This window comes from Myxocyprinus asiaticus, chromosome 38 (assembly GCF_019703515.2).
Source record: "Myxocyprinus asiaticus isolate MX2 ecotype Aquarium Trade chromosome 38, UBuf_Myxa_2, whole genome shotgun sequence".
Classification (NCBI taxonomy): Eukaryota; Metazoa; Chordata; class Actinopteri; order Cypriniformes; family Catostomidae; genus Myxocyprinus; species Myxocyprinus asiaticus.
Genome location: NC_059381.1, coordinates 13,795,961 through 13,821,187, shown reverse-complemented (window position 1 = coordinate 13,821,187; position 25,227 = coordinate 13,795,961). Strand labels below are relative to the sequence as shown.

Below are 25,227 nucleotides of genomic sequence, written 5' to 3'. Positions count from 1 at the left end.
TTTGTTGGCGCTGCTTCCGTAAGAGCGCTTCAAGGAAATTGACGGCATGCTGTTGTGTCACGTGACTCGGTGCGGCAGAAGTTAACCCTTTAAATGACAGTTTAGAATCTTGTAAACAGTATTCAGTCAGTTTTTATTCATTTAAATTATGTGTTGCATTAGCAAAGGATATACTGTGTGTGTGTGTGTGTGTGTATGTGTGTATATATATATATATATATATATATATATATATATATATATATATATATATATATATAGATAGATAGATAGATAGATGCTGTTTATTTATTTATTTTATTTTTTATTTATTTGTGCTAAGGATATGTGTGACACTCCTGTTCTACCCGCTTCGTACGGGACTCGAATCGGCATCTCAGGCATGGGAGGCGGGTGCACTAACAAGGAAGCTAAAGGCTACAGCCTCTAACATCAGTCACTAGTGCACCTCTTGAGGTCAGGAGAGTGAGGTTTATACACATTGCACAGCTATCTATCAGCTGGCTCCTGTTACACTCACCCCCCTAAACCGCACTCCCATTTGGGTAACGGCACCATTGTGATGCTTCTGTTCTACCCGCTCCGTATGGGACTCGAACCAGCGTCTCCGGCATGGGAGGCGGGTGCACTAACAAGGAGGCTAAATACCAGCTGGCTACCGTTACATATGTCATTGAGAGATTAGTTAAATTAAGTTCAACTACAGGTATAGTGTCTCTGGTTCATATGGTACACTACAGTCATGTCCAGTACTATATGTACAGCTGTAATGCACATCTACTGAATTAACTGCCATAGATAGATAGAGTTAATCCTGTGTTTTCATAGAACAGTTTAACCAGTTCTTGATCTCAAAAAAAGGTTTTGAAATGGAACACAGTGTTCTTTACTTCATGAATCCTGTAATAACCATACAATACCTTTCCTCTCTCTCCAGCTGTCCGATACATTGAAACTGATCCAGCTAACCGTGACTTGCGCACACCCATTGTGAAGATCAAACAAGGCTTTGAGCCGCCCACTTTCACAGGCTGGTTCTTGGGCTGGGACCATGACTACTGGAGCACTGACCCCCTGGAGCGTGCCATGGCTGAGCTTGAGTTGTGAACTTTCGCCCGACCTTTAAGCCCTACTGCATTACTGCAAGCTAATCAAAGTTGCCCTTTGATACAATAAGACACCTTTTTGATGCTTATGAGGGTTTTTGAAAGCCAAAGTTGCTCCTTGGTCACTTTTAAATAGCTTACCTTACTGCCTTGAGCTTCAGTCACCAAACTTAAGGCAACTCCATTAATTCTCTGCCAAGGTTTGTAAGTATTAGCTGCATGCACTCAGCGATATTTTATTTAAAGCATTTTAGATTAGTGTTTAGATTGTTTATTTGGTCTGTACACATCTTGCTGAAGTGCATTAGCCAATATCAGATAATAAGCAGGGAAAGCCTTGTTAAAATCCGTCACAAATATTTTTGCCTTTTTTATTTCCTTTTTTTATTACTTGTCCAGTATTAAGAGTTTTACTAGCAACACTATCTTAGTGTTTGAACTTATTTTTAATTGATATATTTGAGATAAAGCAATAGTATGTGTTTATAGTGCCACTAAAATACAGACATAACAAACAGTAGTGCACAGTAGGTATGTGGTCTGTTTCCACCTTGTAGCTATTCCATCTGACATTTTAGGAGTTGGAGATGTGCTATATTCGGTATAACATACTACCATACTACTATTACTATTTCTGCAGTATGTAGGATGTACTGTATACTCAAGTATGCAAATTTTCTGTATGCATGAAGAACCCAGATGTGCAGTGTACAACAGAGTATACTGCACTGGGTGCTATATCCCATAATGCACTCAACGTGACCTTCCATAGTGTTATGAATTAACAATTTTTAACGTCTCTTTCTTGAGTCATTATTTGATCTGACTGCCAAAAGACATTTTTAGCCTTCCTTTCCGAGCAGCCATACTCATGCTAATAAAATAAGCAATGACATGCCTCTACAGACAGAGGGCGCAGAAAGACTTATTCAAATTAATAATTACTGCCTCCAATCTCAATCTAAGAACAGCCAGTCCCATTGTCTCATTTTAGATTTTAAATAGCAAGAGTTAGGATTGTCTATGTTAAGGACGGAAGATGATTTTAAGACTGGTCATAATCGAAGTTGCATTACAGTGTTATTCTTAACAAAATCAGTGCCAGTACACAAACTGAATTGTTTAAGTGCTTTTTAATTGAAAACATAATTATTTCAGAATGTCAGAGTGGAATAGAGACTTGTTTTGGCATTGGTCAGGTATGTGATTATTTTTCTAGGATGCCTTATTCTACATATGCAATGTTAAGATGGAAACAAGCCTGTCTTCTGGCTATTTCTGGAGTCTAGATTGGATAATTGTTAACATAAGGGTAGGTTAAATGCCTAATGATCAGTGGAAATGGCAGACCCCACACCATGCAAAGGTTGCTTTTGATATTTGCTGGAATGGAGACTCAAAGGTTATTTTAAGGAGTTAATACAGACACTGCTGCTTTGCCTGTGCAAATCCTTCTGTAGACAAATGATTCTGTTTTCCTACTATTACAATAAAGAACCATAACCCCAAAGGTTTCCAGAGAGTTCTTCGTTAAACAGTCGTTAATAGCATACTAGGGGGAAAAAACAAAACAACACTTTTGTAAAGGTAAAGAGTTTGTGTACTTTTAAGTTTTGAAATGGACAATATTGCATATTATGATATGCTAAACTAAAGGGAATAAGACATCACACATCAAAACAACATTCAATATTACAACGTACATAGTGAACTGGCAAAAAAAATAAAAAGTGATATTCAAAATATATCAGTTAAATGACAGAATCTGTAATGTAATATATAGAATTGTAATAGACCGATACAGGATGAAGATACAGACATTTGGATAATACCCTTTACCCATATACCCTTTATAAGCTTCTACGCAGCACCACATACACCCAAATCATTTACATTTTGAGTCTGTAATTCCATCCTTTGATTTTTGAAGCAACAAAGACTAATTATATACAAAAACCTTTTCAGCCTTAATTGAAAGATTATTTTACATGTATGAAATGTCTAACAGACAAAATGATCTGAAATGAGAGGGAAGACCTTAAAAATCAAAAAGTAATACAATTTGCATATTAAATTTATATATAAACACTAGATCTCTAATCCACTGTGGTTTTAAAAAACAACCAGCATCATGTAAACCTGTTAATATTGATTCAATAATCTAAATGAATATGGCTTAAGGCTTCACATTGTTAGACAGCATTAATAAAGGTTCTCAGCAAGAAAAATCTTATGTCTTGTATGTCTTGAAATCTGGTACTATCCAAATATCTCTTTAGATGGTTTATGGCTTATTTGGCTTGGTTACACATGCTTGAAACACACACACAGACATACACTCATATAACCAGGGGATGTTCCATAAATCAACAACTGAAAAGAAAAACCAAACAATCACAATAGACCTACATATTTAATATCTATGAGATTTTAATTAAGCACAATGTACTGTCTCTATGATAGCCAGAGAGATAGTAGGCTTATATACACAATTCATTAAGGCCAATTCACCATTTAGAATTTTCTGCATGAAAAACATCCCCAACAGAAGTTTAAAACAAAACAATGCATCTGTTTGACCTCAACGCCAGTGGTTGTCAACTTGTTAGTCGTGCCCCAAAATGGGTTGCAGGTGAAATACAATGCTTAATGCAAATAATAAAATGTAACTAACCATTAGGTTAGCAAAATAAATAGGCTTATAAACTTTAAAAAGGAGGATAAAATGCTTCCCATATATTTTGTTGTTGACATCAACATCTGTATGTCCAATCAAACTGTCACTTAGTCATATGACAAAGTAAATACAATATTTTCTTATTCATGTTAATAATTCTGCTTAATGTCGTGCCTATGCGGACCATGTAAAAAAAAAAATGGAAATTAAATGTATTATTTTTATTTACTTCTGTATGATAACCAATTCTGTTATGGTGTTGGGTCGACACTTGAGGTCCTATGTGAAATTTGGGTCCTGAAAAAAATAATCAAGTGGAGAACCACTGCACAACAAGTCTGAAATTCACCAGCCAAGTGGATATTGTTACGTCGCATTAGACTTCATCTTAATGGGCCTATACCAGGAACATCTACAGATCATCTGTCAGAGAACAGCTACTTGTATATACTGTGTATGTCAAATATGTTTATTATATGCACATGAGTGTATGTTATATAATGTCGGTCTTTTCACTTCTGCATGGATGCATCTCTGTGTGTGTATGAATGTGTGTGTATATACGGTAGGTGCCTGTATTCTACAGCCCCAGCTCAGCGCTTAATAAAGGACTGCATCATGTCTATAGGCAGAGGGAAAATGATAGTAGAGTTTTTCTCTGCTGCGATGGTGTTGAGGGTCTGGAGGTAGCGCAGCTGCAAAGCGGAGGGGGACTCTGCGATCACAAGGGACGCCTCCTTCAGTGCCCGTGAGGCATTCATCTCTCCCTCTGCGGCTATCACCTACAGAGAGCAAAGTAGAGAGTGAGAGTTCAATGGAGCATTGGTATAACACACAAAAATTCCACCTCCTCAAAACCAATCAGAACTTTTCTTCAAAGCACTCACTAATTCAGTGTCCTAAATCTGGCAGTAGTTCCAAAACAGCTCACATCGCATAGCACCTTTAAAGGGATAGAAGAAAATTCTCACATCATTTACTCACCCTCATGCCATCCCAGAAGTGTATGAATTTCTTTCTTCTGATGAACGCAAACAACGTTTTTTAGAAGAATATATCAGCTCTGTAGGTCCATACAATGCAAGTGAATGGTGGCCAGAACTTTGAAGGGTCAAAAAGCAAATGGCAGCATAAAAGTAATCCATACAACTCCAGTGGTTAGATCCATATGTTCAGAAGCGATATGATAGGTGTGAGTGAGAAACAGATCAATATTGAAGTATTTTTACTATAAATTCTCCTGCCTTTATGTGCTTTTTGGACCTCTAAAGTTATTGCCAACATTCAATTGCATTATATGGACCTACAGAGCTGAGATATTTTCTAAAATTCTTTGTTTGTGTTCTGCAGAATCAATAAAGTCATACACATCTAAGATGGAGTGTGAGTAAATGAGAGAATTTTTATTTTTGGGTGAACTATCCCTTTTACCCAATGTTGTTAAAGGGCAGTTATCCATTTATTAGGCATACTGTAACTCACTTTGGATTAGTAGGTAGTCATTTAGCTGACACTTTCTTTGTGGGCTGCTATTCAGAGAGATGCTGTTTACCCTTTACTGACTAGGACAATGGTTTCCCACCTCTCACTATGTGGTTGATGTAGGCAGGGGCATTTATTTAAAAGAAGAAGAAAAAGATACTTGTTTTATCTAGACTAAGCACTGAAGACCACACGTGCCAAAAAATTAAACTCATTACATTTCCTTTCCCATGTTCTTTTGAGAGCATGTGCACATTTTTAGGGAGCCAACTAGTATTATACACAGAGGATGTTAACTGAGCCTATAGATGGAAATGTCAAAATACAGTCTCTCACATAAATCAACAGATAAATTAGTGGGAAACACGCACAGAGAAATGGGAAGGGAGTTGTCAACTTCTGGCTTCCTTTGTTTATTAATTTACCCAGAGAGTTTTGTAGTGGCCTTGGCACAGAATAGTGAACATTAGCATTCAGCTCCCATGCAATCGCATACTTTCACATCATACGGACAGGGTATGATTAATACATATGTCTGACCATGCAAATTTATTTTTGCAATTTCTCTGCATTTGTCTGCATAATAAAAATCATCCCACCATACTGTATGTTTATGTGGATAATTAGGAAATCTGGCACAGCAGTTCAACACATTCAATGTCAGGTTTCACCCATTCATTTAGAATTGAAATGGCACATATTCTACACTTTAAACATTTTATTTTTTCACCCTGAAGTCCAATTTCAATGGTAGTCAAAGTTCTGTGCACCAAAAACAACTGCATTTTAAGTTTACATGACCATTTTCCACCATTAAACAGGTTGTTCTTTAATGATGCAATCGAAACGGTCTTCCTACACACTGAAATATCTAAATATTTTGCAATAAAATAAAATTATATTGATTCTATACTTGTAACCAACAACTTACAACAATAGTTTGATATTTTTCCATTGTTTTTAATTCGATCATGACCTTTTCAATGCTTCATGGGATTGTAGTTCATGCCCTCATTAAAAGCCGTATGTACACAGTCTTGTACCTTTGACTTTTTGTCCGATTTTCAAATACTATTTTGCTTCAAATTAAAGATTGTAATGTTGTGATTCACCTCAGAGCTGGCTGGTTTTTATGAAGGTAAATCAATAGCAAAAGTACTGACGCATCTCAGACTATGATGCTTTAATGTTGCAAATAAAATAATTCCACTTGCGATTTACTGCTCTGACAAGTGTACAGGTGCATCTCAATAAATTATAATGTCGTGGAAAAGTTCATTTATTTCAGTAATTCAACTCAAATTGTGAAACTCGTGTATTTAATAAATTCAATGCACACAGACTGAAGTAGTTTAAGTCTTTGGTTCTTTTAATTGTGATGATTTTGGCTCACATTTAACAAAAACCCACCATTCACTATCTCAAAAAATTAGAATATGGTGACATGCCAATCAGCTAATCAACTCAAAACACCTGCAAAGGTTTCCTGAGCCTTCAAAATGGTCTCTCAGTTTGGTTCACTAGGCTACACAATCATGGGGAAGACTGCTGATCTGACAGTTGTCTAGAAGACAATCATTGACACCCTTCACAAGGAGGGTAAGCCACAAACATTCATTGCCAAAGAAGCTGGCTGTTCACAGAGTGCTGTATCCAAGCATGTTAACAGAAAGTTGAGTGGAAGGAAAAAGTGTGGAAGAAAAAGATGCACAACCAACCGAGAGAACCACAGCCTTATGAGGATTGCCAAGCAAAATCGATTCAAGAATTTGGGTGAACTTCACAAGGAATGGACTGAGGCTGGGGTCAAGGCATCAAGAGCCACCACACACAGACATGTCAAGGAATTTGGCTACAGTTGTCGTATTCCTCTTGTTAAGCCACTCCTGAACCACAGACAACGTCAGAGGCGTCTTACCTGGGCTAAGGAGAAGAAGAACTGGACTGTTGCCCAGTGGTCCAAAGTCCTCTTTTCAGATGAGAGCAAGTTTTGTATTTCATTTGGAAATCAAGGTCCTAGAGTCTGGACGAAGGGTGGAGAAGCTCATAGCCCAAGTTGCTTGAAGTCCAGTGTTAAGTTTCCACAGTCTGTGATGATTTGGGGTGCAATGTCATCTGCTGGTGTTGGTCCATTGTGTTTTTTGAAAACCAAAGTCACTGCACCCGTTTACCAAGAAATTTTGGAGCACTTCATGCTTCCTTCTGCTGACCAGCTTTTTAAAGATGCTGATTTCATTTTCCAGCAGGATTTGGCACCTGCCCACACTGCCAAAAGCACCAAAAGTTGGTTAAATGACCATGGTGTTGGTGTGCTCAACTGGCCAGCAAACTCACCAGACCTGAACCCCATAGAGAATCTATGGGGTATTGTCAAGAGGAAAATGAGAAACATGAGATCAAAAAATGCAGATGAGCTGAAGGCCACTGTCAAAGAAACCTGGGCTTCCATACCACCTCAGCAGTGCCACAAACTGATCACCTCCATGCCACGCCGAATTGATGCAGTAATTAAAGCAAAATGAGCCCCTACCAAGTATTGAGTACATATACAGTAAATGAACATACTTTCCAGAAGGCCAACAATTCACTAAAAATGTTTTTTTTATTGGTCTTATGATGTATTCTAATTTTTTGAGATAGTGAATGGTGGGTTTTTGTTAAATGTGAGCCAAAATCATCACAATTAAAAGAACCAAAGACTTAAACTACTTCAGTCTGTGTGCACTGAATTTATTTAATACACGAGTTTCACAATTTGAGTTGAATTACTGAAATAAATGAACTTTTCCACGACATTCTAATTTATTGAGATGCACCTGTAATCACCAGTTTCCATTCAAATCAGATGTTACCCTGTGAAACCTTTAAAATAGCTCTTAAACTGTGTCAAATTAATTAGAACAGACATCAATGAAACAAAGCGGGTTAATAATGATACCATAATTTTTTAATAATGTGCAAAACGTCTTTTCTTTGCTCCTTGGCAATTCACATTGAACGAATCTGCAGAAAAGGCAAGTGAAATTATTTACATGCACACACACATCCCCAGTTAACACAATCCCCAGTTGATCCTTAACACCGGCTCTGCATTGCCCTAACAAAAAGGCGTGGGCTGGCGCTGTGGTGTGACGTCATCGTGTACAAAAACGTTCCATTTCATTGGCTATGCATCAACCAAGAAAATGACTTCACTGACCCCTCCCCCACCGAACACTGGTCTTGCTCTCTTGCATCAGAATTTGACAAGTGCACAAGTTAGTTTTGCTACAGGTTTTTCACAAAAGTAGTTGCAAAAGTCAAGGCATGAAGATTTAAAGTTGCAGTGCCAGATTTGAGAGGTTGTAAGAGCTGATTTGTGGTTGTAATATGAAAATGAATTAAAATACAAAGGTTAATCTGTAATACAAGTTTGTTTGTATCTGTAGTCACATTTGTGACTATTTGTCTGCAATTGTGAACTCAGAACACAAGCTTTGAATTATTGTCTGTGAGTGCAGATTGCAACATTCAACTTCAAATTTTTATTTTATAAGTTTTCACATCGGTGCTGTGAAGGTAAATTTCAACTTACGAGTACAAATATTTATTGTACAAGTTCTCAAATCAAATATGCAAGCTCTCAAGTTTTGCTACTGATTTACCTTCATAGGTTTGGTTCATGGCTTAGAACACTTGTAGGAAATCCCTATGGAAGAAATGAATACTTCTGGAAACAAGATGGCTGAAAAAGTGGGCAGGCAATGTTGTGCTCTATAGTATATACACGTATATGCAAATGCATGAGTTTATGAAGTTTGTTAATATGTTAATAGTTCTAAAAAAACAAGATATGTTCTGAATGACCCGCTTCTGCAGCTTTCTTTTTTTTAAAGGGCTGAGAAGGGAGCATTGCTTTGTGTTATGACCCTTATCATGGTCATTTGGACGGGTAACGAGAAGGGGATAAAAGTAAAGAAAAGAAACAAATACAACATTAACTAAAAACCACAGATCAACTGAAAACATTGATCATAAAGGTGCCATATCTATACCCATAATATATATGCAGTAGAAAATGCACAGTTTGTCTTGTTTACATTCTGAATTCATGATGCTAATGGGCTAACATGCTCTACGCAGTCATAATATGTGCCGATTACACTCTGTTATTGTAATTTATGATGACACTGATACTACTGCAAAGATTGGTGTATAAAAAAAGTGTTAATGGCAAAAATACAGACAAAAGAATGATGATAGGCATACCTTACTATGGGCAGATGTGTGAATGGCTTTCGCTGCAGAAGGCACATGAATGAAGCAGCATATAAAACAAATGTGAATGGGCACTTAAGAGTATTAGAGTAGATTTGATTCCTTTTGCAGACTAATTAAACAAAACAAAAATGCATGACATGTTCTTAGAAATGTGTACACAAACGATCATACAGATGTAGATAGATTTGCACCAGCTCGCTAATAACTGCATGCCGGTGTGTACATGTTGACTCATCTTAACTGACGGAACTCCATGAATGGAAAAAAGCTGACGGCCTCAAGGTAGATGGAGCTCCAGGTCACACCAACTAATGACGTGGACCAATGGCAGTAAGGTGTTTAACAGCCAGTAAGAAGTATTGCTAAAATTCGCCCAGGCAAGCTGGTACGAACCACCAAAACGAACGCAAACACCTTCTTTTTGGCCAAATTTTGTTCTAAATGACATCACACCCATTCGTTCTTCGATTTAGTATGAAGTATATCTGAGCCTTAAGAAGAGACAATACAAAAGAAAAGGGTTGCCAAACAATTTACCTCTAGGATATCCGCTGCCTGCACAGCAAGAGTAACTGGAGGTTGATTAGGTCTCCAACCAGTCACCACTTACTACCACCACTCACAAACTGACCAGCTTGACCACCAGCTTGGCCAGGCTGGGAGACCATCTTAAACCAGCTAAGACCAGCAAAATATCAAGGCTGATTTAAGCCATTTCTTTCAGCAGAGATGCTTTTAATATGTGCTTACCTCATTGTGTGGAATGTTTTCTTTATGATTTTTTTTAAAAACACAGTACCTTGGCTCTGGCCTCTCTGGTGGCTTCGGCTTCGGCCGCCATAGCCCTTTGGAGCTGCAGGGGCAGTTTGACGTCCTTAATCTCCACACGCTCCACTTTAATACCCCAGTCATCTGTGGCATCATCCAGCGAGGACTGAGAAAAAACAAAGAGTCAAGTCACTTCCTGCCAATGATTCAATTCTTGCACTCAGAATGGGAGCACTGCACCAAGTATGCCTGCCATTAAGAATTTACTCCCTAGTTTTGTATAGGATGTCAGATGGAGTGAGCGAACGACGGCGTTGGGCCTCTGAGGGAGGCAGTAACAGTGCAGTCAGGCTGGATATTTCAGCACCTCTTGACTGATGAATAGTGACTGCAAGGCCTGAAGTTATGCAATGTCTGCTAGAATCAGGTCTACCACAAACCAGCCAGATAAGAAATCAGACACTAATCATGTGAGTCAGTCCGACAAGAACCACATTAGCTCCAGAAACACATGATATTGAGTGAAAGTGTTTGGAATAATGTGTGTGGAGACAGACTATGTCTCACAAACTATACAGTAGGTGGTGTAAAAGTCCGAGACCACATTAAAAATCAAATTAAATTATCTATTTTAACTCATTTAAATTAATAGAGACTTTTAGGTTTTTGAAAAACATAAAAAAGTCACTTGATCATGCAAGAGCTTGTTTACCACTGCCATCAAACCAAGAATGTCCAGATTTTCACTGAGATATGACTTAAATTTCAGGTTGTTTCTCACCTTCGGATGACTTGGGATAAGACGTATGAGTTACATGGACTACTTTTATTATACTTTTGGGTCCTTTTTGAGCTTTAAAAAGAACCATTGTGTTGAAAAGATGGACTTGTATTTTCATTAAAACAGCTGCTTTTGTGTGCCGCACAAGACAGAAGTCTTACAGATTTGAACAACATGAGAGTGAGAAAATTATGGCAGAATTATAAAAGAACTTTCATTTTTGTGTGAACTATCAATTTTAATCATTTGCAAATAAACTACCTAGTTCATTTTCCATTGGCTAAAATTTATCAAATAAAGTTCAGTTGCAAAAAATCTAGAGAAAGTAAGTCAGACTATTGTGTTTTAGAAACTTACAAAGTTTGTGTGGGTTGTTTCATGTGTGTTACCTGCATACTGTGGGCGATTTCTTCACGGTCAGAAAGGATTTCTGCCAGGTTCTTTGTACCCAGCACATTCCTGAGGGTGGTCTGAGCCAACAGGCGGGTGGCTGCATCAGCATTGGTGATGTTGGCGACTGCCAGTGTGGCGTTTTGCACACGGTAATAGACCACGCCATCTACACTCACTGTCACAGAGTCCTTTGTCAGAACCTATGAGAACGAATGCACACAGAAATACACAAACAGTATTTTATCAAAAACATCCACATAGTGATATTGCATGGGCAACAAAACAAGGCAAGCAACCTAAAAACTAGATGACAAATCTCTTGAGGTGAAGTGTGAAATTTCAGCACCAACAAACTGCAGAAAGAATGATTATTTTCAACAACAAATAATTCCAAACACACTTTTTTGTTCACACATTTCTAGGGAGTCAACCAACCAATGGCTTACTTTTAGTTCACTCTACATATTAAACTGGGATTGGAAAACATACTTTAAAGTAATATTCCAGGTTCAAATCAAGTTAAACTCAATCGACAGCATTTGTGGCATAATGTTGTTAACCATAAAAATTCATTTCGACTTGTTCCTCCTTTCTTACAGAGCAACAGTGTTTACAGCCCTAGCAAAGTGAACCTATGAATGGCTTACTTATTTTTGTCTGACGCTGTTCACAGGTCAAGACAGAGACTAAAGTTTAGGATTAAAGTGTGTATGTGTTTGTCTGTGATCTCACCTCCTGAGGGGGGATATCAAAGGTGATAGTACGCATGTCCACATTAATAAAGCTGTCTGTGCATGGCAAGATAAAGAAAAGACCTGTGGCGAGACGACAAACATTAACGTTAAACACAAGACATTAAAGACACATATAAACATAACAGCAGAAGACACTCAGAGCATGAGCTGTGTCATCATTCTAATCAGTAACTCAGAGGAACACTGAGTGGATCACATCTGGCAGCCGACCAAATTACTCTCTCACTGCCAGCTGGACTCAGCTGACTGCATTCATGATTATAATGAATGACCTAGCTGACATCTGCTTTGATGCTTAACAGTACATTGTACTCAGTTGGATGATACAATTATAAAACAGCTTTCTGGTTGTCAAACATTAGTGGAATATGTCCATAGTCAATGTGATAAACTATATCTGTTTTTGCGCTGTCATTTTTTAAATATTAAAATCAGGCCAAGCAAAAAAACAAAAAAAAAGAAATATGTCCTAAAGATTTAAAATACTTACTGGAACAATAAGATGAGTTAGGCAATATGTTAGTAAGTCAATCAGGTCTGTGTGTATATGTATATGAGCAGGCCTTTCAGTTGTAGTTTGAGTGTAATTTATCATTCCCGTAGTTTCTAAACAAAAATGAGAAGTTTTCCAAAGACCAGAAAGGATTTGTTCATCTACTCTGAGGTTTGTATACTCTACTGTGGAAAATTCCACTCACATTCCACTCCTAAATACAGTCATGGAGGAGGGGCCCGCTTCAGACTGTTTACAGACCCCTCATTGCTCGCAGAAAGGCCAAGTTTCAGAAATCAAGTACCAAGCCATATCTTCTCAGGCCTAAGCTTTAGAACAAAGGATATATAGCCACTAAGAACTACATTTTTATCCTAAAAAAAACATAATACTAAAAACAGGGATTCCAAACCTTTTCATCTTTTTCTCTAGTCATTTGTGACAGTGCATAAGGATTCTTAAGACTCAATTATTTTATTTGAATTTTTGCATTTTGTTATTTCCATGATTTTTCAAGGCCTGGAAATCACAATTTTAAAATTCCCTAATATTTCTAGGTGGCCATAGGAACCCTCTGAATAGGTTTGATAAAGAAAGCTCCCAGTGAAACCCCTTGGTTAGCTTTCAGGGCATCAGAGAGATATGTGGACAAACTAATAATAGACACTATCTTCAAAACTTCATTCCTGGAGGGAAAGCCCTGCGGGTTTATATTCCAAAACACAGCACGGCCAAATACACACAAGAGACACCAACATAGGCAGAGATTCACATCGCTCTATGAAGTGACTATAAGAATTTCTATTTAAAGGTGCCATACATCGAGATACATCCTGTCAACAGTGTACATTTTTACATAGTTTTAGTCTTTTGAAAAAGATGTCCTTTAAAATTGGTCAATATTTCATCACTACGCAACCACGAAGACTTAAAAGCGAAGTGGGCATTCCAAATTGGGTGAAGAAAAAAAAAAAGAAACAAAAACATATATGATAATGTGCAAAATTACAAAAATGTGTTCCAAACTGTAACGGACCAAATGTAATCAAATATTTAAACATTTAGAAAAAATGTATGAACATATTTATGTATCAAACATATAACAGCTACATATGAAAATACTGCACAACTATCCTTGTTGTGAAAACCTGAGCTCCTGAAATAATAGCATATAATGAATATACTGAAGTGTTAACTACTCTTTAGAAGTTAACCTACAGTATTTTGAATTCTTCATGCTTTTTTTTTTTTCACAACACATTGTTGTTTGTTTGTTTTTTGTTTTTTTATTAATGCCAAGCCAGCTTCAATGGCTATTTTCATGGCGAAAACCAGGTAAAAAAAAAAAACTAAAGATCCATACTTACTAAAAACTCTCAAATTAAATTTGGACTGACTTTGATAAAAACCTTTTCAAGGGTGTCAACGGAATCAAAAAAAAATTCTCACAGGAGTATAAATATTACAGTCCCCATCCAACCTGACAGAGCTTGAGAGGATCTGCAGAGAAGAACAGCAGAAAATCCCCAAATCCAGATGTGCAAAGCTTGTTGCATCATACCCAAAAAGACTTGAGGCTTACACTCTTTCACAGACCTCCAAATGATACACTCTTTCACAGACGTCTCAGCATACTGTGTGTGCTTAAGGGGTTATAAGCCTATTTCCTGAAAATTAGTGATTCTTGTATTTGCACATTATTGAGCAAAGTAAAATGCTATAATGTTTGTTTGTGTGTGTGCACTGTCCAAAACTAAATTAGCATGACATTGAAGAAAAAAAGAAAAGAAAAACAAAATGGTTTATTCAGGTCAGCGGAAATGCAGAACAGATCACTTCTGTTTTGCTTTAGCACAAGCTGTTGTACTTTTTTTTCGCCTTGTGACAAAAAGGCTTTGTGGTGGACAGCCACAGCACAAATGCAAACCAGCACACACACAAACACACACACACACACACACACACACACATGCACACACACACACACACACACACACACACACACAATCACCAGGACTGATTAAATCACAATAATTAAATGATCCAAATGTGTGATATTGTTTTTTTTTTGTGTTTTTTTTTACCTGGTCCTTTGGCTCCTCCTTGCAAAATGCGTCCCAAACGAAAGATAATTGCCCGCTCATATTCTTTCACTATCTGTGGGAAGAATAATTTTTTTAACATGAAGAAAGCTAAATTATGGTATTATTAAAAGGAACGTAAAAGCATCCCAATTAAATCATTTAGAAGTTGCATGGCAAACTTTATCATGCTTCAGTCATCTCCCAAAGAGCCAAGATAAAGAGACAATAAGGATTTTTACTACCAATGTGAAACAGCCCTATCTGGTGTGACTGCACAAGATTTCCATGCATTTGATGGACAGATACGGGAATGATCAGTACAACCATATGCCTTATGAAAACACAATGATTAAAGGACCTCCACTGAGTACCTTAATGCACATCCATATGGAGAGAGGCAGTGTCAGCAACGTGAGGATAATGGAGAACAGCACCAGTATCCATCCACACAAGCCAATGTCACTGTTTGTGTTCTCCAATTCTGAAAAGCATAACAGATGTGCATATGCGTAAACTTGCAGTATACTGCTATGCAATAAAGATAGAATCACACGCAAAATGCAGATTACCCTTATGTAGCTCATAAAACCGATGGTTTAAATAAAATTCAAAGATGCAAAAAATGATTTTTTTGCTTCAAGCTGAAGTGCATGCATTAGATCTGTACACTGTAAAAAAATAAAATAATAATCCAACTTTAATTTTAATGATGTTTTGCTGTAAAAGCCACCATAAGGGTGATTAGCGTTCGCTTTGATAAAGTTTCATTATGAGTAAATGATGTTGACTTAACTTCTGAAAGTTTGAAGTACTTGTTACCTACACCACCTTTTAAGTTGGACCAACTATTTAGTATCTTGGTGGGACTGACACATGATCTTATGTAGAAATGAAGGCCTACTTAATAAAGAATATATTTTAATATATTTTCAAGAATATTAAAATTTATGGACAGCTGTATTTAAAAATGCAAGTTTATTGCATTTATTAATCATTCATATTTTTGAGTTTGCTGAACTTATTGTACTGAGTTCATGGAACTTACAATCAAACTTGAATTGTAAAGTTGGTACAACTAATTTGCCTTAAGTTGAGTAAACTAAAAAATGGTTTGCAGCTGGTTGCCTTACTTTTTAATTTAACTCAACTTTTTATTTTTTACAGTGAAGCATGCATCTTTATCAAGGGACTTCATCAGCGCACTACCAACATTAAAAACAGACAACAACAATAAAGCTGAAGTGCGTAATTTCTGTTCCACTGGCATCACCAAACAAATCTACAAAAATACTGATTGTTTTCAAACTGGTTCCCAAACACACTCCCAGTTCTGCCCCTAAATTCACACCATAAGTTGAGTGTCTATGTCTGGCTGGTCGGGATGCTCAGACAAACAGAGCAATGTTTCAAAAGCACCATAGAGTCACACTGTTTACACTTTTCAGGGAAATTAACCTGCAAATGGCTTACTTGAATAGCTGTCAGTGAATATTAATCTGGGATAGGAGAAAGTATTTGAACAGCGAAAAAAATTATGCACTTCGGCTTTAAAAAAAAAAAACCTCTTTTTAAAAAAGAATGTCTTTACAGTTATTCTACCCACATTGCGGAAATTAACTTACACATAGCAAAGGAACTTCTCCACAGTTAAAAAACAAAATTAACAAGAAAAACTGACACTGCTTTCAAATCTCACCTACCTTGAGTATCATCAACTGTGTAACATCATCGATCTACAGAGAAATGTAACTGTAAGAAGCTAAGAGTGGCCTGTTAGGGAAGACTGATTACTAAGCTGAGCCCTGTCCATTATGACCATATGAAGTCTACGGGACCATCTGCCCTAATAAGGGTTAAACACTAGGGTTAAACCCTGTCCTTTTGCAGATGCAATACATTTAGGGCAAATTACATTAACTGCTGGGACAGTCTTCCAGGAGAAACTCATTGAATGCAATGGATTTAATTATCGGACAGGACTGTGATACAGTAATTGTGGAATGATTAGATCAACCCTACCTCAGACTGACCCTGCTGCAATCTTTGTATTAACACAAAATCTCTGACCATCACCCGCATGATGTGAATAATCTTAAACTCATTCATTTTGACAGGATTTACTGTACTGTAGATCTGATTAATAACGGTGTCTTTGTTTTAGTACTGGAAAAGTCAAGTTTGTTATACTCGGATTGATTGATTCCACAACTGAACTCATAGAAGACTAATGATGCCACATACATTGTTTCAGTGTTGCCCAAAATTAAATTTGATGACTTTTCCATGAACTTTCCAGTCATTTAGGATTAAACAATTCAGACCGATTTTTCGCCTACAAATCAGAATGGCTTGCGAGCAAGTTTGACTCTGCACAAGAGCAAAATCTAGCTGATTAAATATTTTTAAGCAGAGAAAAATTAGAAAAATTTAGTCTGTATTCACTACGGAAATTTCTATGACTTTTCCATGATTTTTAAGATTTCATCAATTTCCATGACTTTTCCAGGCCTAGAAATCAAAATGTTAATATTCCCTGATATTTATAGGTTTTCCATGACCATAGGAACCCTGCTTAGCCTGCTTAGAGCAGAGATTGCCAGTAACGCAGGACAAATCCAAATGAAGTTCAATACAATTAATTCAGAATAATTCTGGATAATTCGGTTATAGGCAATCCAGATGCATTACAAGTCTGCTATACTGTAACTTTAAAATAAATATAAATATACTATAAATGGCTATACTACAATATAGTTATTTAGTAATAATTTTAGCAGATCAAAGCACAGCCTTTCTGTGACGAGGAGGAGGGCGTGGCCAGGCCGTGAGGACATTTTTAACCAAATCAGGTGAGATCTCTAACTGTTGTAGAAAATAGTTTATTTTCTCATCAAGCAAATACAGTTAGAACAGATGCACTGAATTATGTCTTGGTTAACATTAAACAAATCTGACAGGATATACCTTGGATACAAAAACACTACAAAGTTTAATTCTGCCATGTATTGCAGTTAGCATGTAGACTAATTGGCACTGACCATTCATTAACTTCAGACTGCAATAGGTAGATCACATGCTATCTTCATCATCTTCATTATTATTAATACCTCCAGTGCCTGTCGTCTTGTTTTAAAGAATAGATAAATGTAGATTTAAACCTTTTTAGTGTGTCTTGATTTACTTATTCCTACTTTCTACGAGTTTTCAAATGTTACATTTGCCAGTATTTCTCCCTCACCAATACTTCTGAACTGTTCTTAACAATACATTTATAACAAACATCAAAATCAGATAAATTATTCATTGCACTTTTCCCCTAAAAACAACATTTTCAATTAATTTGGTATTCATGTGTACAATCTGGATTTTTTAACAAAGAAAAAATAAATTCTGTTCCAATTACTGTTGTCATTAAAACATGAACTCATTTCAGAGAACAATTTTAGAGTTTCAACTGCAGTTAAGATGGAAATGAGAAGTCACACTAAAGTTTTGACAGTAGGCATCCCGTGTACCAGAATACTGGCTGTTCGCTGGGGGTAGTGGTCGTTTCTCCGCTTCTATTCCTGCTCCCGCAAAAACGATCGACAGATGTTCTGATGGCGAAATTAGGGAACACTTATGACTAATTTTAGCAATGCTTGCTAACGTGATTTTCGTATGGGTCTTACCTTTAAATGCTTCTTTAAATTATATGTCGGGTCCTTGGAAAATCACTGCATCTTCACAGCTGGAAGGTAAATTGCGCAGAACAGTAATTTTGTTTCCCTTTTCTCCATTGAAGAGAAAAGAATGTCGGAATTTCCACAAAAATTATAATAGTCCTCCAGTGGCCATTGCGATGAAACAGCACTTTTAATGGTTTGACCATGTTTGTCACGAGAGCACAGTGTTGATGTGAGACAGGTGTTATTACACATGTGACAGTAAGTGGCGCCAGATTCACGAGTCACGAGAGAGAACCAGAAGAGATCTACGGCATGCATCTGATCATATCTGTACCACTATAAAGCAAGCAGCGGTCATTATCATTTTATGTCAGGAGAATCTTTTGTATATTTTTTAATATATTGAAAATTGTAATCCTGCTAGTAATCCCAATTTTTACCAAATGTAACTGTAATCTGAATACGTTGAGTTTTTATGTAACTGCAAAGGATTACAGTTAGGACTACACATTTTTTGTATCCTTATTACGTAACACAATTACAAGTATTCCGTTACTCCCCAAGCCTGATATTACGTTAAAACACGCAATTTTCCCGTCTTGTATAGCTAAAACGCATGCGTGTTAGCAAGTTGATAGACAGGCGATGTCTGTATATAAAAGGTGATTGGCTCTTTCACCTGTAAGGCGGGACTTCCTTCCTACATCCGTTGGGCGCTAGAGCTTCTTGGTTGGGCATTCCAATTTCTCCCATTCATTTAAATAAAAGTGGCCCATCTCTGCTAAATAACCTCTTTTGTTACCCAGTTTGGCACAGAGGGCATGAAGACAGACACTAGGAAGGGGCAATACCACTTATTTTCTTTTCGATCCAATACCAAGTACTTTTAGGCCAATATCGCCGATATCAATATCAATACCTTTACTAAATTGAATTTTTATGAATTCTTTGGATAAAATAACCAAGTTACGAGTGCTAGGGATGGGCAGATCGATACTTCCGATACTGATGTGGTATCAAAAATGTCGATCCTCACATAAAAATATTGATTCTTAAGGGTTTTTTTTTTTTTTAACAAGTGATCTTATTGTTTATATTACATGAATATTAATTCATCTCATAAGTTTCAAAGTGGGAAAAAAAGAATTATATGAGCAAATTGTTGCATGGCACTGGAACTATTTTTTTCTTCCACACATCTTGATGCAGAGAAATGCTAAAATACACTAGCAGTTACAGACAGTGCTCACTAGTGATGGGCGATACCAATTATATTCTTTTCAATCAGATACCAAGTACTTTTAGTCCGATATCGATACCTCTGATTAAATTGAATTTTTATGAATTCTTTGGATAAAATGAGTAACTTTATTATTACTAACATTTTATATATATATATATATATATTTATGGACCTAAACAGAAAATTATTAGGCTGCTAGTATGAGATTGTATAAGCCACATCTAAACTGTAAAGTTGGGTTCATGGAGAGGAAGACAGGAGACGCAGGAGTAGATTAACTTTAAGTCTTTAATAAGGAAATACGCTAGAGTGGAACATCATACAAAACATAACAATTCATAACCAACTAAATTACACTTTAACAACGCAACATAACAATACATTAACGCAACGTAACACTTCAAGGACTGACAAAGGAATGTACAAAACAGGAGGGTATTTATACAAAAGGAGCTAAATGAGGGAATGGAAGACAGGTGGGGATGATAAGGATCAGATGGAAGTGATGAGGGACTATGGGAGATGTAGTACAGGTGAAACCTTCAAAATAAGAGTCCTTGAAGAAAATGAGGGAAACATAAACCTCAAAATTAACCATAGATATTATTTTATGGTTACTATTAAACCAAGTTACCATATGGATACTACAGTAATGCAGTAGTAAAACCACTGTTGTATCAAAACCTTGGTTACTGCCACAAAAAAAAAAAAAAAAAAAAAAACAAAAACAAAAAAAACATAGTTACTACAGTGGTTACTATGGTTAATACAATATTACTACAGTAAATCCATGGTAAGTTTTCATAAGAGTATCATTTATTAACCAGGATTAAAGATCATTATCAATGTTTTAACAACTCTGAATTTAAATAAACCCATAAAAATTTTCACACAAGCCCATTATAATACATGTCACGTCTAGGTTTGTCATTACTTAGTGTGAATAACTCCAGATGCTGTCTGTGACTGCTAGTGTATTTTAGCATTTCTGGCGTGTCAAGATGGGTGGAAGAAAAAATAGTTCCGGTGCCATGCAACAATTCGTTCATAATTCTTTTTTTCAACTTCGAATATTATGAGATGCATTAATATTCATGTAATCTAAATCACTTGTAAAAAAAATTAATAATAATAATAATAAAAAATAAAAAAAATCATATTCTTTATACCACATCAGTATCGGAAGTGTCGATACTTTAGTATCGATCTGCCCATCCCTAACAGACACACCCATGTCGCGCTATCAACAAAAACTGGCTGTAGTGAAGAATGAAGCATGGTCATGCTTGCAATGTTTATTTATTTTCAAATCTACGATCAACGATCTTGTTAAAGGCTATGTTTATATAGAAACAAATGTTTTACATGTGTAGTATACTTTATTATATAAATATTTGAACATATAGGGTCAATCAAATTCACACAACCGTGCAAACACGTGATAATACAAAATAATAGTAATGAAATAGTAGCCAACCTATTTGTCGATTCTTCCGTTTCTGCTCCCTCATCGCAGCTGTTTCTCTGCCGTCTTCCATTTTAGGATATATCTTATTCGGGATTGATAAATTGTGTAGGAAACTATCTTTAATGGACTTCCAGCAATGATACTCTTCTATGTAGTGTTATTTATTTATTTATTGCTGAAAACAGGAATTCTATGTAGTGTTTTGCAGTTCGGGACAGATCAGATTCTACGTGCAGTTCAAGCCCCGCCCCGTCTAACTTTAAGGGGTGGGGCTGGAAGATGAGTGGGCGGGCTTTAGAATAAGGGAGTAGAGTGGCAAACAGCACATTGTATGTATTCACAAATAGGGCGTGACTTACAGGTCAGGACGTTGTATCTAATTGGTCAGATCCGATAGGTCTAAATAATATTTTCTTATTTTAACTTTTCGCAGTGTGCCCAGGTATTCTGTATTTCACAATATGTTTCTTTCTTATACAAATGCCCTTATGTTGATGAAAAGTACAAATGCAAATACAATCTATATATATATATATATATATATATATATATATATATATATATATATATATATATATATATATATATATATATATATAATAAAAGAATATGATTTGAAAAACAAACCCTAGCTTTTTGGTTTAATTTATTTATTTATTTTTATTTTATTATTTTGCAATGCTCTTTTGCACCTGATCTCATTGTTATATTGCAATGATGTATAAATGTTGCCATGTTGTTTGTACATGATATTGTTCAATAAAAAAAAAATAAATAAATAAATAAATTTTTAAATAAATTAAAAAAAACTTTTCGCAGTGTGTTTAAAATCAATGTCAGTAGGTGCGTAAATTATTGCCCAGACCGCTGCTGAAGCACCATATAAACGACATTGGTCACGTGGGACTTGTTACATGTCTCAGCGCTGACGAGGAAGGGCCAATCACAGTCGTTTGTCTTTAATAGGGTAAGCCGTTTTTAAAGATAATTTTATGTAGATTGCAGGGCCGAATTTACATTTGTATGCCAGATACCAATAATTGAAATCCCCATACTTAGAAACGAGTATACCTTTTCGTGAGAAAATGTGTCCACTGAGACAAAACAAATGTACTGATATTTGAATGCGGCTCGATGGAGGATTCGGATTTCTGAGCCGTTTTACGCCCCCTGGAAGAAGACAACTTTCGCCTCGTGCGCAGCACATCCCGCGCAATGGGAAAAAATAACGTTTGTGATACTCCGCGATGGGAGAAATGTGCTCAGCATTGCAGGCTTCATTTGGTTAGGATTAGGCTAGGAGCTAATAATTATTATTATTATCACTACTGGCTTGATAGTGGGGCTAGTAGTGGAGGTAGTAGTAGTAGTAGTAGTAGTAGTATTGTTGTTACAATTATTGATATAATTATTGAAATCCAATTATACACAATTTTGTTAACACTTGTTTTGTTTATTCTTGGTACCCCTCCTTCTTTTTTATTTTTTGTATATTTTAACATACATATCACACCTGTCATTCACTACCAACTGCTACTCTTGCATTCTTGAAATTCATTATTATATTATTATACTATTATAATATAATCCATTATTATATTATTATAGTATTATGTCTGTATGGCTATTACTTTTAGTACGGTTTGTGTTTCTGTTTCAGCTGAAGAGTGTGCACCAATAATTGTTTTCCAATAATTTTTATTTATTTATTTATTATTTTTATTTATTTATTATTATTATTATTTGTGTGTGTGTGTGTGTGTGTGTGTGTGTGTGTGTGTGTGTGTGTGTGTTTGTATTATTTATTTATTTGATTAGACTCTAGAAACTGCCCTGCCCATGGTAGCTGTGGTATGCGGATCTGGGTTGCACTGGGGGGGTCCCTGGGGGTGGACAGCATGGGTGGGGAAGGCTAATTTTTGTTTCCCTCCTCTTAATGTTAATAAAAAAGAGAGAAATTGTCTTAGCCTAATTACATTGCATAATTGGGGTGCAATAATGATTATTAAAGACAAATATGGAATATCTGTATATACAATCAGTGAGTGCATCAGGCTCAAATTAATACACACTTAATTTCTGGTCCATAATTACACAGCACCATAGGGTGTTCAATATCTATGTTACAGGCAAACCCTCGAATAAGAACACTGTTAATGCAAATAATTAATGGAGCTGTTTGATAGAGCACATTAATGAGCTATTCTGCTATGGAAGCATACATACTGTTTACTGTTACTTATTTGGAAATATGTTTCAGTTCATGTACCCTTTTTCTATTTTAATGTAAATGTTCTTTACAAAAGGCATACATCTGTTTTTTCATATCCACAAGCCACTATGCACTATATTCCAGATTTATGATCTGATCTCTTTTAGGGAGAAGTAAATAGTTCACCCAAAAATGAAAATTCTCTCATCATTTACTCACCCTCATACCATCTAAGATGTGTATGGCTTTCTTTCTTCTGCAGAACACAAACAATGATTTTTTTGAAGAATATCTAAGCTCTGTAAATCCATATAATGCAAGTGAATGGTGACCAAAACGTTGATTCTTTGAAAAGCACATAAATGCAGCATAAAAGTAATGCATAAGGCTTCAGTGGTTTGATCAATGTCTTCTGAAGTGATCTAATTATTTTGGGTGAGAACAGACCAAAATCTTGACATCTGTAATCTCCTTGGCGATCATGATTTCAAGCTCGATTGAAATTCCTAGTGCCTTCTGGTGCTCTGCGCCATAGTTTCAGCTAAGAAATTTTGGTGCCAGCCAGCGGGTCCAGGAATTATAAAGTTTACATGCAAATTGGAAAAAATCCATCTATCTTATTTCTGTTTTTTTTTTCACTGTAACACGATGGACTATGCATAATATGTGATAAAATAATGACACAATCAAGTCAAATGGACAATAAATGTTTGTTCATTATAGCTGCTTTTCCATTAAAAAAGTGGCAGTCATGGAATTATCGTCTAATTCAAAAGCCATTCAAAACAAAAACAGAGGGCAAAGCAAAATGCTAAACTGCAATTTGCCACATATGTTTTCATTCACAAAGAAATATAATTGTAGGTTAGTATGTCATAGAAATTAGCCAAGGTGAGAAATTATTTCTCTTTAGCTTTATGACTAATTTCCTCATAGCATGGAAGCGGGATGTTTAAAAAAATAAAAAAAACCCGGTATTTACCGGCTAACAGAAACCCTACTCTGCGCATATGTCAAGTGCTAGGAAGTGTAATCAAGATTTAAATATCATGCCTAGAGTCTGCAATGACAAGATGCACAGTAAAAAATTTGCTACACTTTGGTCTGTTCTCACCCAAAACTGATTGGATGGCTTCAGAAGACATGGATTAAATCACTTGTGTCTCATGGATTACTTTAATGCTGCCTTTATGTGCTTTTTGGAACGTTTTGGTCACCATTTACTTGCAGAGTCTGTTTGGACGTACAGAGCTGAGATATTCTTCTACAAATCTTTCTTTGTGTTCTGCAGAAGAAAGAAAGTCATACACATCTGTCATGAGGGTGAGTAAATGATCAGAGAATTTTAATTTTTGGGTGAACTATTCCTTTAAGTATTTGAACTTGGAAATCAACTGCACACCACTATACAGGAAACCACTGCATTTCACATTTCAAGAAAAAAACTGAAATTCTTTAGGGAGAATTACTGCAATCAGTTTAAAGGAAAATTCACATAACTCAGTTATTAATTTCTTCACACTGTACATTCTGTCTATTACTCCTTTTATGTTATTTATGTTACATACAGTATTCCATGCATGTTCATGCTTCTGTTCAGTGTTGGAAAAAACCCTCGGATAAACTAATGGTTTTATCCTTCTCAAATGTATTGCATGTCACATCAGATAGTAAATTTCCCATTTGAAATTGCACTCAGTATCACATGCACTGCAGTCCTTTGAGAAGAAGGGGGGAGCATGTGTAGGCGACTCATACTGCTTCAGTTCTCATGGTCAAAGTGACCGAAGCTTACAGTCATTCCTCTCACGCCCTTCGTTTTCTGGGCATCAATCCA

General features: G+C 36.2%; 2 protein-coding genes across 3 annotated transcripts in view; one reads left to right on the top strand and one right to left on the bottom strand.

Moving 5' to 3' along the window:
* LOC127428941 (gelsolin-like) overlaps positions 1 to 2,616 on the top strand; it is a 31,042-nt gene extending 28,426 nt beyond the window's left edge. For both annotated transcript variants that reach the window (XM_051677633.1, XM_051677632.1), the window contains one exon: positions 938 to 2,616. In XM_051677633.1, the coding sequence (XP_051533593.1) occupies positions 938 to 1,107 (170 nt within the window). In that variant the 3' untranslated portion in view covers positions 1,108 to 2,616. The remainder of the gene's footprint in view (positions 1 to 937) is intronic.
* On the bottom strand, positions 2,223 to 21,437 carry LOC127428950 (stomatin-like). Its single transcript, XM_051677649.1, has 7 exons — positions 21,188 to 21,437; positions 15,171 to 15,280; positions 14,800 to 14,872; positions 12,200 to 12,282; positions 11,464 to 11,667; positions 10,325 to 10,459; positions 2,223 to 4,565 (listed from the first exon to the last, which is right to left on the bottom strand). Exons 1-7 carry the CDS (start codon positions 21,246 to 21,248, stop codon positions 4,377 to 4,379), a joined length of 855 nt encoding a protein of 284 aa, XP_051533609.1. The 5' UTR covers positions 21,249 to 21,437; the 3' UTR covers positions 2,223 to 4,376.
* Positions 21,438 to 25,227: the final 3,790 nt, after the last annotated feature.

Excerpts from the sequence above, each read along its gene's own strand:
- LOC127428950 (XM_051677649.1), bottom strand. The coding sequence starts at position 21,248 with ATGGAAGACGGCAGAGAAACAGCTGCGATGAGGGAGCAGAAACGGAAG. Across the intron at positions 12,283-14,799 it reads AGGAGGAGCCAAAGGACCAG|GTCTTTTCTTTATCTTGCCA; the intron begins GTAAAAAAAAAC and ends GTCTCGCCACAG. Across the intron at positions 4,566-10,324 it reads CCAGAGAGGCCAGAGCCAAG|GTGATAGCCGCAGAGGGAGA; the intron begins GTACTGTGTTTT and ends TGCTCTCTGTAG.